Raw genomic sequence first — 14,432 nt, forward strand, 5'->3', positions numbered from 1 at the left:
ATGGTTATAGCGTCGGGGCTAATGCTAAAGCTAACAGGCTAAGCTGAGGTTCTTCTTCCATGAAGCAGCTCTGTTGTCCTCCATCCATATTTTCAGTTACAGGTTGAGTCATATCTACCATCTCTCTGTCAACGCTCTCTGGTTTTATTTAAAAGATTAACCTTCAGGGTGGATATAGCTCGTTAGCAGCCTCGCGCCGAAGACCTATCCACATCATCATTTACCCAGAATGCTTTGCATGTAAACAAAAATGTGCAGATCCATGTAATATATTTTTAAACTTTTAGTTTAAAAATGATAAAAAACTGAACATACTACAGTATTTTTACAGTAATTATTTTACAGTTAAAATACATGTTTATTAAATAAAGTCTAATGTTACAACTAATGATTAAAGGGTTGCGACCCGAGGAAAGACCACGTTACAGTACGACATGAACAAATTCCTTTTATTCTTTTTGAATGTGTGAAACTCAGTGCACGTAGGGCATAGAATCAACTCACTGTCAAATCAAGAGAACGTTACAAAAAGACACGAACAAACTGCGAGTACCGTATAAACACCAAATGTTAGAAAACGTACAAAAAATATAGACATACAAATTGTGATAAAAGGAACAAAACGTAAAGGCAATTCAAACATGGGTAAACTAAGAGAGAGGGACACGTGCCTCAAGATGCTACTCGGAACACCGAGCTCACTAAAGCTTGATATTTATTTGGCTGTTTGCCACCGTGATCCTGCTGCTGTGTTATACTAAAGTGGTGATATTTACAGTGTTTTTAATTTGGCCATCAACCATAAATATAAAAAAACAACTAGGTGGTTACAGTTGAAATGTGATCCTTACACAATGATACGCTCTTTCGCTGTGGAAAACCGAGAAGCTCACAAAATGCAAATTTTTCAGTCAAATTACCACAAAATAACACATTTCTGTTCTACGCTGCCCCGGAAGCAGGTGACACCCATTTTATAGTTGGGCTCAGTAACCACGTCACATCTATAACAGCAGCACAAAACCAATGTGTCATACTGATGCGTAGAGAATGTGAAGGTGCGCGATGCCGGGCTGCGTGTTCAGACATGAGGCTCATGTGGCAGCCTTTCCTGTGATCTGCTTGTCTTTGGTTTCGTTTCATACTTCGTAGGTGCTATGAGGAGATAGAAAAAGCCCTCGCACTTGAAAAGGGTTAGATGAACAAGACCAGAAAACACCTTTTGATAAAATTTCTGTACATTCCAAAAATCAAATTACAAAGTAAAATTCGTTTTGGCTTCATCTTGGAGAACTGTAAGGTGTAATAAATCCTTATGATGTTCTTTAAAAAAATGTTTTTAAGTTTATTTTTTTAAGAAACTGAGTAGAACTAGACCAGATTTTTGCATAAAATCGTAATATTAAAAGTTAGTCTCCAGGGTTCTTGCACAACAAAAAAGTACCCTCAATGCAAGCAAAACTCGTACAACAAAGCATATAAATACAGAAGATCCAAACTTCCGTGCGGCATGACGTGACCTTCACATTCTCTGTGGTCTGAAATGTCTGCGCTCAGTCAAGCGTAGGTCAACCCTCTTAGACGGGCAGAGTTTCTGTTGGCAGTGGAGAGTCAACGTGACTCTGGGAATGACGTCATGCAAATTTACAAGAACGTGGCGTGGGCCTCACACCACCTCCCGGGACTTCCTTATGGCACAGCACAGCAGCATGCTGAAGATCATCCCGAAGACCTAAAAGCAAAGATACAAGAGGTGCATTACTTGTGTTTGAGTTCATTCATTTTAATAACATGGGTATTTGCTTCTATTTTTCTCCAGGACAAGAAAAAAATTAAACTTGATGAATGCACACTTACCATAACAACTCCTATAGTGATGCCTACTCCTCCGATGATGTGTAACTTGGAGTCAAACACCTCATCAATGGCTTCAGGACAGCTCTACAACAGAAAAACAATGGTAAGTTTATTTTCCTTTATGAGCTAATTCAGACCTTTTGAAGTGAAATCCTGTGAAAAGATTATGAACAATTATCACATGTTGTAAGAATGCTCTCAGTTTGTGTTAAATTATGATCAGGTTTGCAACAACAACAAAAAAAGAAAGAATTGCGTAAAACTAAAATAAATTTTTGCATCTTCTAACAACTTCAGTCTCAAAAACATCTTAGCAGTGCATATAACTGTTATTTTATAATTCTTTAGATCACCATTAATGATTCTTTACATAGAATTGAATTGTTATTTGAAAGCATGAATAGTGGCAGCAGCAGCTGGCAGTAGCACTTTTGATAGAAATATTACAAAACTTCTAAAAAAAACTGTGTAAAGCAAACTGACATTAAGATTCAAGTTGATTTAAGGAGATGAAAATCCACTTTTGAGAAAAAAAAATCTGAATATAACTTTGTTCATTCAAACTGAACTCTTCCAAAGAGCTATCTACAACAGGTAAGATATTCTTTGTTCAAAATGTTTCAACAAAACCACGTAGTTCTAAAGATTTATAACTACTGCTTCAACGTAATGCAACAGGCAGCATGTAACAGACAGTCTGAGTGTGTGCAGAGCACAGTAAACACCTGTTCACATGGTTGCACTGTGGTGACATGAAGATGTGAGTCCTGTTAGTCATAACTGACTTACAGCAAATATCAAATTTTCACAGAGATTAAACATTTGATTTTTTTTATTTTGGGTAGTATTTTGGTAAAAAAAACATCCTGTTTGTCTGATGTCTGAAGGTGCTGCTGGTTCTGCTGAAATTAGCTCTCAGGTTGTACCTTAATAGTGAACTTCTCATTTGGGTCTGCTTCAGGACAAGTGTCTTTGACAGTTCCTGCTTCTTCACGGTTTGAACCACAGCAGTTCAGCTGGAGACGTACAGAAAACAGAATTAAAGAAAACATGCAGCATTTTTAAATGAACACTAACGTCTCGGCTTGATCTTTAGCTTTAAAAATAAGTAAAGTGTTTTTGTTGGATGAAATGATTAAAGACATACTGAATGCAATGAAAACCGCTGGACAAACCGCCCTCCTTCTGTTTTATCTATGCAGCGTTGTGCAAAGAAATCTCACAGTTCTAGTTTCACACTTTACTTTCAGACATGGCGCTATCATCACATCTTTTCGTTCTTTGTCGCAAACAAAATCTAAACTTGAATAAACGTTTATTTTGTGTTAAAACACCTACTGAATCAAATTTCTGAATTTCTATTGACTGAAATATGATTCATTTAAAGGTATATAGAAATAAAATACAAAAAGAAAAAAAAGTCCTACATGTGTTTGAATCAAACGCAGAGTCTCTTCAAGGTGCTTATCTCCTGTCGACTTATATTCATTGTACGTCTGGAGGTAAAAACTGTTGATGTCATCCACCACCTGCAACGTAAAACAAAGTTGTTTTGAATTTGTACTCTTATTTTTACTGATGCTTCTTATTTTTTGTGGCTTATTTAAGAATAAAATCTACATGAAGCGCTTTTGTTGTATGTGTTCAAGTCTTACAGCTATTATTAGGACAACACACTGATTACCTTACCTTGCTTTGGTTTGAAAACCCCCAGATCCCTGCTGCAATCTCAACGGCGAATATGATCAGCAGAAAGCCGAAGAACTGCACAAAAACAAAGAAAAGCTAAATTGAAATTTCTCGTCTTTTCTGTGCATGTTAGACTCATAAAGTCAGATGAGAGCCACGTTTTCATCGGCCCTTCCTCCGGTGAGATTTAGTGCGAGACAGATATAACGAGGCAGGAATGAGCGCTGAGACATCCAGAGACGCTGCTGTGTCCTTGAGATGCTTCAGTTATGAGAGCAGACATCTCATATTTCAAACAGGGAGTCCACAGACACTAAACTGAATTAACAAGCGTTTGTAAAAAGAAAAAAAATCTACTTTGAACGAACCTGATGGGGGAACAGTTCATGTATACATAAATGGGGTTCTGTGGAGAGCTTATAACCAGGTAATATCATACCTGCTGTAGAGAGCTCTGTGTATAACTTTACATCGGTACTGTTTAGAGACGAATTGTCAGTCAAACTGGGAAATATTAATTAATACGAACCACTCCCAGCATCCAGGGTGACTCCTGGATCGCCCCACAACATCCCAGGAAGCCCACCACCATCATAAGCGCTCCAGCTCCAATCAGGATATAGACACCTAAAGGCAGTAACAGCACATCACAAACAAGAATACATTGTTTACAATTCAAATTGTCCGGTAATTGCAGCAGAAAGCCTGTCTGCCTTGTGAGCTGGACGTGTCTTACCTGTGTAAAACACATAAGGAGAGTCTGGTCCTTCGAACAAGTTTTTGGTTTTTGGGTCCAACCTCAGCCACAGGCCGATGGCAAACACGGCAGTGCCTGCAAGCTGAACACGCGTACAAAGCTGCAGTTAACACCAAACCAGCTTCATTTGCTTACTGTGCATAAATCCCTTATCTCCAGATGAATGCATCGTTCAAGTTTGCCAGACATTAAACACCAGTTAGCAGCTCCTCTCAGCTCTGCTCTGACAGGATTTATTTAAGTTCATTTACGTAAAGGATTTGTAGTTTTGGTTTCTTTTCTTATTAGATGTCAGTGTTAGAAACTTGCTGTTACCCACATGGGAAACTTGAGCAACATTGTTTTTTAGTCGTGGCTGTGGTAAATATTTTAAGTACATAATGTAAGCCTTTATGATTTATTCGTGGTATTTAGTTTATGGAGCCATTTGTTTTTAGACGAATTGTATCATTAGAACACAAAGTGGTATTTACACATTGTTTTTTGAAGAAATCAAATAAATGTTGAAGCAACCCTAAGAACTCCACCACAAAGCTATGAGCATTTTGCTCCACTTGTAGTGAATGAAGCAACCTGAGATTGCTCTTTGTACTATAATTTTTTGTGGGTTTTTTTTCTGCCATGCCCATAAGTCAGACTGATGAATCTTTAACTTGTAATGACATTTAGAAAGTCTCTTCCTTGTTCAGACTTTTACTTCTCCCTGCTGTTGCTTAACCACCGTGAATACTTCCTGTTTGCCAGATTGTCCTGTAAAAATGGCTGACTCATAGTTTAGAAACACATTTGAGAAAACCTTTCTTCTCCTTTTGCATTTTTAAAAAAGTCACGCAAACCTACCCAGAAGATAAAGTTGAAGATAAACATGAGATACTTCAGACACTTGAGCCCCCCAGCGACGGCCATGACGAGTCCGTTTTTGTACAATCCACTGTGATAAGCACCCAACGCTTTCTCAGGAGGAAGCCAAACGCATACAGCGGTGGAAAGAGAAAACACCACACCTACCTGTCACCTGATTATACAGTTAAGGAGTGGCAAAAAAAGGGAGGGACTGCTCTACAAAAAAATTAACCTTTACTGTCCTGCTGCCTGTCCTTTCTGTTCGTTTGTTTCAAGTTCCTGCGTGAATCTTTTGTGTTTTGTTTAAGTCATGCAGGCACATGGGTGTTATTGTTTCTCTTATGCCTCTAAAGTTTTTTTAACTACTCTACCTGCTCCACCACATTGATAATCTGCCTGTGTTCAAACTGAGCATGATCACCTGTTGAGACTAGTACACATCGCAGCAGATGTCCTCGCTTTAACTTCCTTGCAAACGGGAAACATCTGCATTTTGCACGAAGCTGTGAGATCTGAGCAAGCTTTCCTGCGTATTTGGCAGAAACCTGTTGGACAGGGTTTTGAAGCATGTCAGGCCCATGGGTGTAATTTGCGGGGGGATTTAGGGAGGTTATGACCATGGTTATGATGTGGTTTTTTCTAGCCAGATAGTAGTGCACCAGGTAAATACATACTCTTGGAAAATTGAGAAACTCAGGTGCCTTAAAAATGTCATCTTAAAAATGCAAAAATATTTATTCCTGTTGGGAAAAAGGGGTGGGAGGTGGGGTTGTATTTTCACCCCAAAATGTCCCGAATCATTTTACAAAAGTAAATGATTCAGTAAATAAGAAGCAGAGAACCCCCACTGGTAGACCTAAAGTTACACTCTTGATCAGACACATCCCGACACAGGGAAACCCCTGCCTGCCCTGTAATGACTGGCCATTCCCCGGCTCTATACATAGCTGCGCAAATTAGTAGTGTGCATAAAAGGGCAAAGCATTTGTATGGCGCACCCTGAAGGCTCAATGGGGACACCCTCCTTGGGATACTGGCTCTGCAGCTCTTAAAGGAGCTTTTATCCCCTTGATTTTAAATATATAAATGGGATAAAAAAATAAAATAACAAGACAAAAACCAGCAAAGCGAGCCCCACTCTCTCGGAGGGATTATTAAAATGCAAAACGCGCAGACTCCAGAGGATAGACTCCAGAGCCTGGTCTGTGCAGAGGAACTGGGTCACTTGGCCACAGGGGGATTATTCTCCTGCTCGCTCCACTAACACTGGGGGGATATTTAGGTTTCAGCCTCTTTAAGCAAAAATTCAGCCATAATTTCCGTCATGATGCACGCCACATTCTGTCTTATTCAAAACACAATCAATATTTCGCGGTAGTAAAGTGCGCTCGGATGCGCACGAAAACGATCAGCTACCAAAGGAGAGGACGTGCGTATATTTATATGTTTAAAAAAAAGACTCGTTCTGGCGCATCGGACTCACCCAGAACACCAGGTTGAAGGCAAACATCAGATATTTGATGCAGATTTCTCCTCCTGACAGCGCAGCCATGATGCGGCTCTTCAAACCACCGTTAGATGAGAACAAACAGGCTGCCTGTAGATAAGAGGCAGTGTGGGGGAGCGGGCGCGCGCATGTAGTGGTCCGCCCCCACGGCCCACGCGCTGCGCGGCTAAAGCGTTTTCTCTTTTCCTTCTTGAAATGTTGGGTTTTAAATGCTTTATTTCTAAATTTAAATTACCCCCCCCCCCCAATACGCACAGACTAAATAAAGGGGTTCAGTATTGTCGGCATTTTCAGACAATAATTTCATTTTAAATTGTAGGCTAACTGGTGCTGCTGTGTTTTTGTTGTGGTACGGAACAGAACTGAACCCCCATCAGCGCCCTGCGATGACGTAATCCTGCCAGAAGTAAGCAAAGAGCTGGGAGATATTACACTGTACATGAATGAACACGGTGCACGCGCAGGCCCTGTACATTTTTACAGAAACAAACAGCAGGACATAAACAAATGGGTTTAGGGGTGTGTTCAGGGTTTACAGGATTCTTTAAACTTAGAAACATCTAGTTGTTCGCTAAAAGCCTGCAACACTTTCAACAAAGATGTTTTTTTCATCAATTTGAATTAAATTAGTGAGGGCTGAGTGACTGCTGAAATCTGAAACTAGGTTACAAGAACATTAGCAAATACGTAGATGTGGAAACTGAGAGAGGCCATTTTCTGCATATAATGAGTTAATTTCTCAATGGTTTTCTCGAGAAAGTTAATTTCCTGATGGTTTTCCTTTTGAGCCTCATTCAGTAACCATGGAGAGGGCTTGGTCCCCTCAGCTCGTCTATGAAGTTTACTATTGATTTACTTACTTACCTACTTACTCACCATTATTTAACCTGGAAAATCCCAATCGAGATCTGCGATCTCAATGGGATTTTCTCTTTTACAACAGCAGCCTGGGCCTGAAGGCAGTCTAGCGTTTATAATTTTGTATCGTTTTTGTATCATTACACAGGCTGAAATTGCAGTTTGTTTTTTCTTGTACAGATAACTTTCATATCAGCTCTCGTCATTTAAGGAGACAGCTGGCCCGACTGCAGATCAACAGGCATTTACACAGTGATCCAGCTGATTTAATAAAAAACTTTATCGTTGACCAGCTGAGGGGATCGGGCCGTCTTCACGATTACTGAATGATGCACAAGAAAACCAGAACTCGTCATCTTGGAAAATTAACTTATCTTGAGGAAACGGTCCTCGTTATTTCGTGTTAACGGCGTAATATGTCATTATTAGAGCGGCTGTGGTGGAGTGGTTAGTCCTGGAACCAGAAGGTCGCCGGTTCGATCCCCTGTCCAGACGTGTCAATCGTTGTGTCCTTGGGCAAGAAAGACACTTCACCTGCCTTGCTTACTGATGGTGGTCAGATGGTCCAGTGGCACCAGTGCATGGCAGCTCCGCCTCTGTCAGTGTGCCCCAGGGCAGCTGTGGCTACAATGTAGCTTACTGCCATCAGTAAGTGAATGTGTGTGTGTGTGTGTGTGTGTGTGTGTGTGAATGTCTGAAGTGTAAAGCGCCTTGGGGTCAAAGTGGACTTGATAAGGCGCTATATAAGTTCAAGCCATTTACCATTTTTACCACTATCACAAGAAAACCATGGTAAAAAAGTATATGCAGTAAACAGCTGCTCTCGGCTTCCGTAAATAAGAGCAAAGCGCTAGCTAAAATACAAAAGATTCAAAACATTAGTAAAAAGCCCAAGCAAGCAAACAGCTAAAAATAGCGAAATACAAAAACACTAAAAGCCAAAACAAGTGGAGCACTACCAAAACGCTAAAATTAGCTCAACAGCTGTGAAAACACTATAAATCCTAAAAACAACAAAATACTAGCTAAAAGTAACAAAATACTTTTTAAAAGTAGCAAAATACTAGTTAAAAAGGACACTAACTAAAAGACAAATGAAGCAATTAGCTAAAAACCCGAAACATTCGACACATTAGCTAATAATAGCAAAATATTACTTAAATGAAATAAAACACTAGCTAAAAGCTAAAAGTAATGAAATACTATGTAAAGTAGCAATTACCAAAGTTCTTGTTAAAATAAGCAAAAGCTGAAAGCCCCAAAAGTAAAACAATGATTCGATTTTTGATGGTGTACTCAACCCTTTTATTTACTTTCACTTAATGTGTCGGATAATGAGTCAAGCTTCACTTATTCGAGCTAATCAAGATAGCACGAGCCTTCTGTCAACATCACTGAGTCAGTCTAAATCCAAACAGTTTTATTCCGAGGGCCTTTTTAAAACAACAATCAGAGCTGACTGAAGTGATCTACACAACAACAAAAGACAACACTATAAATCAAATACATCAGATATAGAGAGCATAAAACCAAAAAATAAAACATTTAAAATAAAGTACTAACTGAACTTATTAAAGTTGTACATTACCACCAAAAACTGATATTTATGTAGAAAATGGGTCTTTTGATCAAAAAGTTTGCAGAGGCCTGAAATAGCTAAATTTTGACCCCTATGATAGTACATCTAGTTTTTACAGCAGAACCAAACTACAGTTTATACACAAATCACATAGTTGGATAAATAATATAAATATTAGGAAAAAGCAAAGTTTTTTTTTAAAGATTTTGACAATTTAATTGTATTTTTTGATGATCACATCCTTTTTCATCTATGTTGGTCAGCGCTTGTTCTCAGTAGTTATATGTGTGTGTGAGAGCAGTTTTGGGTTAGTGTGTGTCATTTATGTGGCACGGACGTGTTGTTGCGTGACATTTCTCTGGTTAGAATGTTTTCCACAAGAACTGTTTGGCTTGGCGCCGATGCAGATACACTGGTGTAGACTAATCACTCAGCCGGGCGATCAGTGGGCACATCCTGGCATTGTCTTGCCGACTGTGTTTGACGGTGTCAGTCTGCAGGCACCGAGCTGTGGACAGAATGATACTCTGATACCAGAACGATACGGTGTCTTGACATAACCTGCTGAGGGGAGAGCCCTTGGGAAACTGCTTGACAGCAGGGCGGGGTAGAGGGGGTTCAGGGTGTGATATAAAATAGAGCTTCCAGTGCGGCTTTAGATCTGTATGCACAGGTTTAGAAAATGTTAGACCTGACCCCTTAATCCATTGGTTATGTGAGGTCCAAATGTGGATTTTTGGATTTTTCTGAGTGTTTCTTTTTTTGCCGTTTTCTGGACTTTGGAGCCATGGAGGTAGGATTTTTGGGAGTTTGGAGATCTAAGTTTGTTTTTTAGCACACAGTAACAGATAGTTTATGCATCACTGTGTTTACATATATGTGCACATTTCAGGTGTGTTTGAAGAGGTATCTGAAAACAGTTTGTGTCTTCCTGCATCTAACAGGTGAACGCTATCATCTGTAACTCTCAGCAGTGACATTTTTCTTGAGTTTTAGCCTGCAATGTTTTGTTCAAGATCCTGTTTAGTCTTACTTTTACACTCATTTAGATATTGGTGTGTGTCCAGCTTGCGTAGCAGGAATAACGGGGCGATGCAGTCTGTTCGGACGACATCACATTCACACCTTTGACGGAGTTTTGTACGAGTTTCCTGGAGTTTGCAGCTACCTTCTGGCTGGGGACTGTAACCATCGCTCCTTCACTCTGCTGGGTGAGTCATACACAAACCCACAGCTTTAAATTAATCTCCTGTTGAATGTCATGCTTCTATCTGTAGTCCAGGGCAAAGCCACTGTTATACTGAAGCCATATAAAAGATCAGATGCTTTTTTTTTTTTTCATTTTAGTCTTGTTTCAAAACTGTGCTTTGGGCCTACAGGTGACTTTCACGATGGCAAAAGAACAGGGGTCACATTGTTTCTGGGCGATGCCTTTGAGTTGCACCTATCTGCAGATGGACGACTTTCACAAGGAGAAAAAATGTAAACAAAACAGGAAGTTCCAAAAATCTTAAAGTTTGAGTGGATTCATAAAGACTATTACTTTATTTTATGTCATTTCTCTTGCAGGTTGTCTTTGCCTTATGCATCTCATGCTGTGTTTGCGGGGTCAGAGCTCGGTTTTTATAAACTCTGGAGCGAGGAGTTTGGCTTCACCGTCACCATCGATAATGCAGCCAACATCGCCTTGACGCTGGCCAAACGCCACACCAATCGCACCTGCGGCCTCTGTGGCAACTTCAACGCGATCTCAACTGATGAATACACCGCTCAGGAAGGTATGCGCATCAACGCTTGTTATGTGAGAGTTTGAACAATGGACCTGGGAGAGTTCACAGGAATCTGGGAAACGATTTGAGTCACAAGCCCTCAGCAACAGGAAGAGTAGCTACTCAGTGCAGGAAAAGATAACAAAGAGAAAGAAAGCAAAAGACATTTGTGGTAGGATGAGATTAAGTGGAAAATCTGTCAACTCATTTGTGTGTGTTTGGTTGTGTGTGTGCGCACTTTCAGGATTTCTAACAGAAGACAGTTATGATTTTGCAAATTCATGGGCTGTGAAGGGAGCGGCTCAGTCTTGTCGACGGGTTTCTAATCCCACCCATTCCTGTAACAGCACAAAAGGCACAACAGAGGTAAAAACTTACATGTACAAATATACATTTTAAGCACTTTTAAATATGTCTTTATGCTCTATTTGATGTATACAGACAAGCTTTTGAAAAGAAAGGACAATGAAATTACCAGGAAAAAAGGCTTGACAGTACCTTATCTCCCATCACCTGTGCTTTATCTAACCATTAAAACCACAGCTTGTCACTTCATGAAGTACTTCTTTTTTCCAGTGCTTGTTTTGATATTACAGTGGTTTGCAAAAGTATTCATACCCCTTGAACTTTTCCATATTTTGTCACATTACAACCACAAACATAAATATATTTCACTGGAATTTAATGTGAAAGACCAACACAAAGTGGTATACAATTGTGAAGTGGAAGCAAAATTTTACATGAATCAAAACATTTTTTACAAATAAAAAACTGAAAAGTGCGACGTGCAAAAGTATTCAGCCCCCTTTTCCCTGAGTGCAACCAATTGCATTCAGAAGTTGCCTGATGACTGCTAATGACTCAAAAGGGTCCACCTGTGTGTAATCTAATCTCAGTACAAATACAGCTGCTCCGTGACGGCCTCAGATGTTGGTTAAGAGAATATTGGGGAGCAAACAGCATCATGAAGTCCAAAGAACACACCAGACAGGTTAGGAATATGGTTTTGGAGAAGTTTAAAGCAGGCTTAGGTTATAAAAAGATTTCCCAAGCTTTGAACATCTCACGGAGCACTGTTCAATCCATCATCCGGAAATGGAAAGAGTATGGCACCACAGTAAACCTGCCAAGACAAGGCCGTCCACCTAAACTTACAGGCCGAACAAGGAGATCACTGATCAGAGAGGCAGCCAAGAGGCCCATGGTGACTCTGGATGAAATGCAGAGAGCCACAGCTCAGGTGGGGGAAACTGTCCACAGGACAACAATTAGTCGTGCACTACACAAATGTGGTCTTTATGGAAGAGTGGCAAGGAGAAAGCCATTGTTAAAAGAAAACCATAAGAAGTCCCGTTTGCAGTTTGCCAGAAGCCATGTTGAGGACACAGCAAACATGTGGAAGAAGGTGCTTTGGTCAGACGAGACCAAAATTGAACTTTTTGGCCACAATGCAAAACGCTATGTGTGGCGGAGAAAGAACACTGCACATCACTCTGAAAACACCATCCCCACTGTCAAATATGGTGGTGGCAGCATCATGCTCTGGGGGTGCTTCTCTTCAGCAGGGACCGGGAAGTTGGTCAAAGTTGATGGGAAGATGGATGGAGCCAAATACAGGGCAATCTTGGAAGAAAACCTGTTGGAGTCAGCAAAAGATTTGAGACTGGGGTGGAGGTTCACCTTCCAGCAGGACAACGACCCTAAACATAAAGCCAAAGCTACAATGGAGTGGTTTAAAAAAAAGAATGTTCATGTGTTAGAATGGCCCAGTCAAAGTCCAGACCTAAACCCAATTGAGAATTTGTGGCAAGATCTCAAAACTGCTGTTCACAAACGCTCTCCATCCAATCTGACTGAGCTTGAGCTGTTTTGCAAGGAGGAATGGGCAAGAATTGCAGTCACTAGATGTGCAAAGCTGGTGGAGACATACCCTAAAAGACTTGCAGCTGTAATTGCAGCAAAAGGTGGCTCCACAAAGTATTGACTCAGGGGGGCTGAATAATTTTGCACATCGCACTTTTCAGTTTTTTATTTGTAAAAAATGTTTTGATTCATGTAAAATTTTGCTTCCACTTCACAATTGTATACCACTTTGTGTTGGTCTTTCACATTAAATTCCAGTGAAATATATTTATGTTTGTGGTTGTAATGTGACAAAATATGGAAAAGTTCAAGGGGTATGAATACTTTTGCAAACCACTGTACATTTAAACTTTTATTTTAATAGAAATGCAATTGTAATAGCCAGTGCTTCTTATTAAAAACCACTTTTTAACTTTTAATTGAAAAAGTGCAAAGCATACACAAAAAATCTAAAAACTTTTGCCTTCTAATTTTTGTAACAATATGGTATGTGTTTGATGTAGTCACAATATATATTTAATGGACTTCCATATATATACAGATTACTTGGACAGGATTTTTAAATAGATTGGTTAGGTCACAGATACAACCAGTGTGGATGATTTTCTATGTCAAACCAAGATAATATATTGCTCAAACCACTTTTGAAAAAAAAAAAAAAAACCTGACAAACAGCTTTTTGTTGGGATTGTGTGCCCTTAAAGGGGACTTTTTTTAGTTGTTAAATACATTTAGTTGTGTATGTGAAGTCTCTAGGAGTGCAGAAAAGTTGAATTTAGTCTCTCCCGGTGCTGTGTAGATATCTTTATATTCGGTTTGGGTCATATTTTTCAACCCGTCTAGTTTTGCTGAGGTTTCTGAATTGTTTTATCAGAGTATTTGCAACAGAACAAACACATAAGGTCTGGACTTACCAACTACTACAATGTCCTCACTTCCAGTTTAACCCATACTTTTGCACGTGTTTCTGTGTAGATCTTGTCCAGCTGCAGTGTGTTGCAGACCTCCAGCTTGTTCCTCCGCTGTGCCCACTTGGTCTCTCCTGAGGCATTCCTGCTGCTGTGTCAGAGGGAGGCCTGCTACTGTGAGCAGAAGGCTGCAGAAGACTGTTACTGTCCAGTCCTGCTGGAGTATGCTCGCACATGCCACGCTCATGGGCTGCTGCTGCGCGGTTGGCTGGAGGAGAGCCAGTGCTGTGAGTTTAGCAGATCCTTAGGAGCAGCGGTAAAAGGGGGTTTAAAGTGACATCAGGAAATGTGGTTTTCAATCTGCAGTTCCCAAGTGTCCAATCGGCATGCAGTACAGTGAATGCACCAAGTCCTGCTCTACAACCTGCCACAGTCTCAACATACAGGAGGTCTGCAAAGAAGAGTGTATGGATGGCTGCACATGTCCCAGTAAGCCTTCACCCTTCTTACTCTCCTCTCTGTTGTAGGGTTCCTGTTCTTAACTTTGCATGTATGTGTTTCAGGTGGGAAGGTTTTAGATGGTAATCGCTGTGTGGAGGTTTCTCAGTGCTCCTGTGCACACATGGGACAACATTTCCCTCCAGGGTCTACAATCTCCCAGAACTGCAATACATGGTATGAAATAATGAGCCTGCACATAAGTATTGAACACGTCACCATTTTTTTCAGTAAATATATTACTAGAGGTGCTAATGACATGAAACGTTCACCAGATGTCGGTAACAACCCAAGTGATCCATAC

General features: G+C 40.2%; 2 protein-coding genes across 3 annotated transcripts in view; one reads left to right on the forward strand and one right to left on the reverse strand.

Annotated features, from left to right (window-relative positions):
- Nucleotides 1-432: 432 nt before the first annotated feature.
- cd9a (CD9 molecule a) lies at nt 433-6,770 on the reverse strand. 2 transcript variants are annotated; one of them, XM_014003510.1, is made up of 8 exons: nt 6,630-6,770; nt 4,283-4,385; nt 4,076-4,173; nt 3,547-3,621; nt 3,285-3,386; nt 2,784-2,873; nt 1,858-1,941; nt 433-1,732 (listed from the first exon to the last, which is right to left on the reverse strand). In XM_014003510.1, exons 1-8 carry the CDS (start codon nt 6,696-6,698, stop codon nt 1,667-1,669), a joined length of 687 nt encoding a protein of 228 aa, XP_013858964.1. In that variant the 5' UTR covers nt 6,699-6,770; the 3' UTR covers nt 433-1,666. The 2 variants fall into 2 exon arrangements, with proteins under 2 accessions (XP_013858964.1, XP_013858965.1); XM_014003511.1 differs by lacking the exon at nt 6,630-6,770 and adding an exon at nt 5,144-5,716.
- A 2,896-nt stretch (nt 6,771-9,666) lies between these two features.
- vwf (von Willebrand factor) overlaps nt 9,667-14,432 on the forward strand; it is a gene marked incomplete in the record, with an annotated part of 27,730 nt that continues 22,964 nt past the window's right edge. Inside the window, 9 exon segments of the mRNA XM_014003512.1 lie at nt 9,667-9,883; nt 9,983-10,034; nt 10,158-10,301; nt 10,470-10,572; nt 10,660-10,868; nt 11,104-11,225; nt 13,698-13,917; nt 13,997-14,119; nt 14,194-14,305. Of these exon segments, the coding sequence (XP_013858966.1) occupies nt 9,878-9,883; nt 9,983-10,034; nt 10,158-10,301; nt 10,470-10,572; nt 10,660-10,868; nt 11,104-11,225; nt 13,698-13,917; nt 13,997-14,119; nt 14,194-14,305 (1,091 nt within the window).

This window comes from Austrofundulus limnaeus, unplaced genomic scaffold (genome assembly GCF_001266775.1).
Source record: "Austrofundulus limnaeus strain Quisiro unplaced genomic scaffold, Austrofundulus_limnaeus-1.0 Scaffold19, whole genome shotgun sequence".
NCBI classification, from domain to species: Eukaryota; Metazoa; Chordata; class Actinopteri; order Cyprinodontiformes; family Rivulidae; genus Austrofundulus; species Austrofundulus limnaeus.

Coding starts and splice junctions, on each gene's coding strand:
- cd9a (XM_014003510.1), bottom strand. CDS start 6,698: ATGGCTGCGCTGTCAGGAGGAGAAATCTGCATCAAATATCTGATGTTT. Junction 4,386..6,629: donor CCTTCAACCTGGTGTTCTGG/GTGAGTCCGATG, acceptor ACGCGTGTTCAG/CTTGCAGGCACTGCCGTGTT. Junction 3,387..3,546: donor GGTTTTCAAACCAAAGCAAG/GTAAGGTAATCA, acceptor TTTACGTTGCAG/GTGGTGGATGACATCAACAG.